This window comes from Artemia sp. Qi Xiang Cuo, unplaced genomic scaffold, assembly GCF_049724085.1.
Source record: "Artemia sp. Qi Xiang Cuo unplaced genomic scaffold, ASM4972408v1 HiC_scaffold_3050, whole genome shotgun sequence".
Classification (NCBI taxonomy): Eukaryota; Metazoa; Arthropoda; class Branchiopoda; order Anostraca; family Artemiidae; genus Artemia; species Artemia sp. Qi Xiang Cuo.
The window spans coordinates 100,118-104,213 of NW_028300445.1; the positions used below are offsets into that span (position 1 = coordinate 100,118).

At 35.5% G+C, this 4,096-nt stretch overlaps 1 protein-coding gene across 1 annotated transcript; it reads right to left on the reverse strand.

Annotated features, from left to right (window-relative positions):
* Window positions 1-1,209: 1,209 nt before the first annotated feature.
* On the reverse strand, window positions 1,210-2,534 carry LOC148938656 (uncharacterized). The gene has a single exon (XM_089107633.1). It carries the CDS (start codon window positions 2,495-2,497, stop codon window positions 1,271-1,273), a length of 1,227 nt encoding a protein of 408 aa, XP_088963759.1. The 5' UTR covers window positions 2,498-2,534; the 3' UTR covers window positions 1,210-1,270.
* Window positions 2,535-4,096: the final 1,562 nt, after the last annotated feature.

Genomic DNA, 4,096 nt, shown 5'->3' on the forward strand with positions numbered 1-4,096 from the left:
TACCAAAGTCTAATACTCCGACGGTCATTTATTGCCGAAAGGACAATGTCCTAAGCATTTGCCCTTGAAATGACGTAAGTGTTCTGTTCTTATCATCTTCATTGTTCAATTTTTTACTCCAGAAACTTTCGGGAGATTATTTCCAAGAATATGACTAAAACTTAACTTATTACTTTGGATTGAAGCTGTATAAGGCAAGGCAAAGCAACAATGAAAAACCCGATTTCAAATGACGAAGATGATACTTGGTTGGAAATCTAACGCTAAAAAAGAAAAGTAAATGAAGAGTATTTTTAGAGCCCTTTAGGAACTGCAAAGCCTCCCCCCCCCCCCTTCCGAAACATTTGTCTGACTCGTAGAAAACGCAACAAAAGTGAATATAAACAAATTTTTAATACGTTTTTTAGTTTTTTTTTGTACCCTCCCCCCCCCCCCCCGATAAGATCATTTTGTAAAAAATCCTAAAAAAAATGCTGGTACGGCCCTGCTTTCAACGTTGCGCTTACATTGGAATACATAGCTGAAACAAACATAATACCACTTATACTGAAAAACATACAATACGAGAATATACGGTTTTGAAGCTGACTCCAAGTTCCTAATAAGTAACACACTCGCTAACTGTAAATACCCATCAAAAGTACAACTAACATGTAAATAATCGAAGAGTTCGTGGTAACAATCTGCAAATAAAGATCAACTCGTGCTAATAATAACCGAAACTCACCAGAGAACCCTGTTACAGATATTTCAATCCCCCATCTAAAAAATGCGAAATTCAGTACTTTTTCTCAAGAAGGATGTATACGAATACGTATTTATCTGTTTGTCTTTTTTCCAAAAGATAAAAGCTAGGTTAGATTGAGCATACTCTGTCTCTAAGTCTTGGCTCACAATGGCCCTGGACGTTATGACAAAATCAGAACTTTATACAACCACGTTTTATTGTTCATTTATAGTCAATGCTAATCTCATTTTTTCTCAAGTAGAGATCATTTTTTCAATGCAGCTATCAAACATTTGAATATTATTTACACTTTAAAATTCCTTGTACCCCAACATCAAAACACGATTCAATTTGGTATATTTCTACTTTTCCACTTGCAATTCTAACTAAAGCAGTATCGTAGACAAAACCTTCTGAGCAAAAAAGATAAAATCAGTGATTATTTTAGTTGATAATAAACGTTTTATTTACAAAATTGTCTGTTCACTATAAAATATAGTTGAATTTTTAATGAGAGTGTGGCTTAAGCCACAGGTGAAACTGTTAAGAAACCGAACGCCTTCCCCTCTTCCTGTCCTTACTATGCTTATGTCGAGAACGCTCCTTCTTTTCCTCGTATTCTCCATCTCTCCAATCCCGTCTCTTCTCTGTATCTCTGGATTTTCTTCTACTTCCAGAAGCATCGTCTTTTCTATATGATGTTTCTTTATAATCCTTTCCCCGACGAGAATCTTCATCTCTTATCAGCCAATTCTTTTCACGACTTTCATCTCTAATTCGAGCTTTTTCTTCGAATTTTTTTCTTCCCCGTACCTCTACCTCTTCACTACTACCACTTCGATGATCCCTATCTTTTTTACCCCGCTTTTCAATGTATTCAAATCTATCATCTTTACGTTTTTCTTTATATAGCTTTCTTTGAAACATCTCCGTCTCCTCGCTAATATCCTTTCGACGATCTCTTCCTTTTTTACCACGCTCTTCAAAATACTCATAATTATCATCTTTCTGCTTTTCTTGATAATTTTTTGCTTGTTTGACCTCCACCTCTTCGCTACTACTCCTTTGGTAATCTGTTCTTTTTTTAGCACGTTCTTCCTCATATTCAAATCTTTTATCTCTGTGATCCTTTTTATCTCCTATGCTTTTTAGTTTTATGGATCCTTGTTTTTTTGGCCTCTCCTCTGCGTAGCTTTCAGCCTTTTCTCCATCATTAAATCCTCTTCGTTTTCGAGGTTCAGTTTCCTTGGGAGATCTCTCCGTTTCCTCATAAACCCTTTCTCTTCTGTGAAGCCTTTTTTCTTCATATCTTTCATATCTATCTCTTTCATAGCTGTCATCTCTAATTGGCCTTTTTTCTTGGTAATACTTTCTTTGAGAATCTTCAACCTCTTCACTACTATCCCTTCGCTGATCTCTACCTTTTTTACCCCGTTCTTTTTCGTATTCATATTTTCTTTCTTCTTGGTCCTTTTTATTTGTTCTACTTTCTTCTTTTGTTGATTCCTTTCGTTTAAAACTTTTACTCTTTTCTCCCTCATCACGTTCCCTTCTCTGCCGACGCTCGACGTCACTTGGTGACTCTTCGTCGCTTCTTTCTCTCCTTTGCAGCCTCTCTTCTTGATATCGAGATCTAAATGTTTCTCTTTGAGCAGTGTTTTCACACACTCTTCCTTTACTCCTTCGACTAGATATAGGCTCCAATTGTCGCTTTTCTTTTTCTCTTTTCTTGCAAGGACTACTTTCATTTCTTGATTCCTTTAGAGCCATTGTCTTGACCCTCTCTCTAATACGACGCTCCACTTCAGAATCTAAAAGAAAACAAGAACAATTGTAAGCACTAATGAAAGGATTTCCGATTTCACTTATATTTTAAAAAGAGAGGCTTTACGCCAAACAGGCACAGAAGAAGCCGAATCCATAGTTTAGTAATAAAAAGACCTTTTAATTATTTAATTTTTATCGTAAGAACAAATTAGTCTATTTGAAGTTTCGAAAAGATATAACTGTTGTGAAACAATTCATTTTAAAGATATTAATTGAAACTGACGGCCAAAAATATTTCTTTCTCAATTTTTGAAATGAACTGCTTCCTTTATTCATTGTGCTTTTCAATTTTATTATCCTTATTTATTTTTGTCCCACGAGTGAAGCAAATTGACGTAATTCATGAATAATATAGTTACTATTTCGAAAAAAACGCTGAAAAACCCAACAAATGCACTAACAAAAAAGTCCCTTAATGCAATAGTCTTGCCAGTAAAAGTGGCAATATATTCGCGGACACTAAGTTGTCACCCTTGGTAATTTATCCCTATTTCTAGCGATGGTTTTTATTGTCAGTTATTTTTTGGGCTAGTGATTTTAGGTAATTTCTATTATTAATTGTTTACCGTAAGTCTGGTGATTTTCACTAACGCATAGCTTCACTGTGGTATTCCTTCATTGAAGTATACGAAAATAATCGTGAAATGCATTAAAAGAGTTATTCAATTACCATCTTTTGAAAATAGCTTAAATACATGACAATAGTTATGCAATGGTATTTTTATCTTAACGTCACATTTACAGTTACATATATTAATATCGTGGTTGCGGGGGGAACTGCATCCTAGCAAGAAATATAGACAGCGAGAATCACATCAAATCGCAAACGAAAATAACGCAAAACAAATCTGTTGCAGTTAGAAGCAGCGACATAGAGAATCACAACGAATAATAAACACAAATATGCAGAACGAGAATTGCGGTTAGAAGAACAGCATCAACCCAATGTTCAACGGCAAAGACCCGTAGCATAGAATACCGTACTAATCTACAAAGATGCCGTAGACTACGCAAGTGTTAATTACAAGTCATTGGGACCTTTCAACGTTGAAGGTATTCTTTGCAGAGCCCTCCATTTCCCCAAACAAAGAGTAGCAACTGTACTTTTTAGACCCCGGCGATGGCGTTGACGAACACCCTGCACATCCTCTAAATTACGGATTCAATCGTGAATTAATGGATTTGTTTGAAGAATATCAGGAATCTGTCAATAGAGGCATTAGTCGAATAAACAGTTTAAATTCCAACGGAGTATTTAAATTTGAGATGTGAAGGAAGCAACAAGTTTGGATGATCTCCTTACTGTGAATTACATTCATTATGTGACATACAAACAAGCAGGCTTAGCTCATGGCCACACACTCGACAATAAACAGTGGGAAAATGGTCTAAAAGAATCGGCACTGTCCTAAATGCCTTCTAAAATGTAAACAATCTACATTAAAATTCTTGGCTTTGACAAACATTCAAAATCATTTGGCTTAAAATTTTATTTGGTAAATATGACGAAATCATGCATCAGAATATGCTGCAATCAAACGT

What these genes read in the sequence shown, in the direction of transcription:
- LOC148938656 (XM_089107633.1), bottom strand. Translation starts at nt 2,497, where the DNA reads ATGGCTCTAAAGGAATCAAGAAATGAAAGTAGTCCTTGCAAGAAAAGA.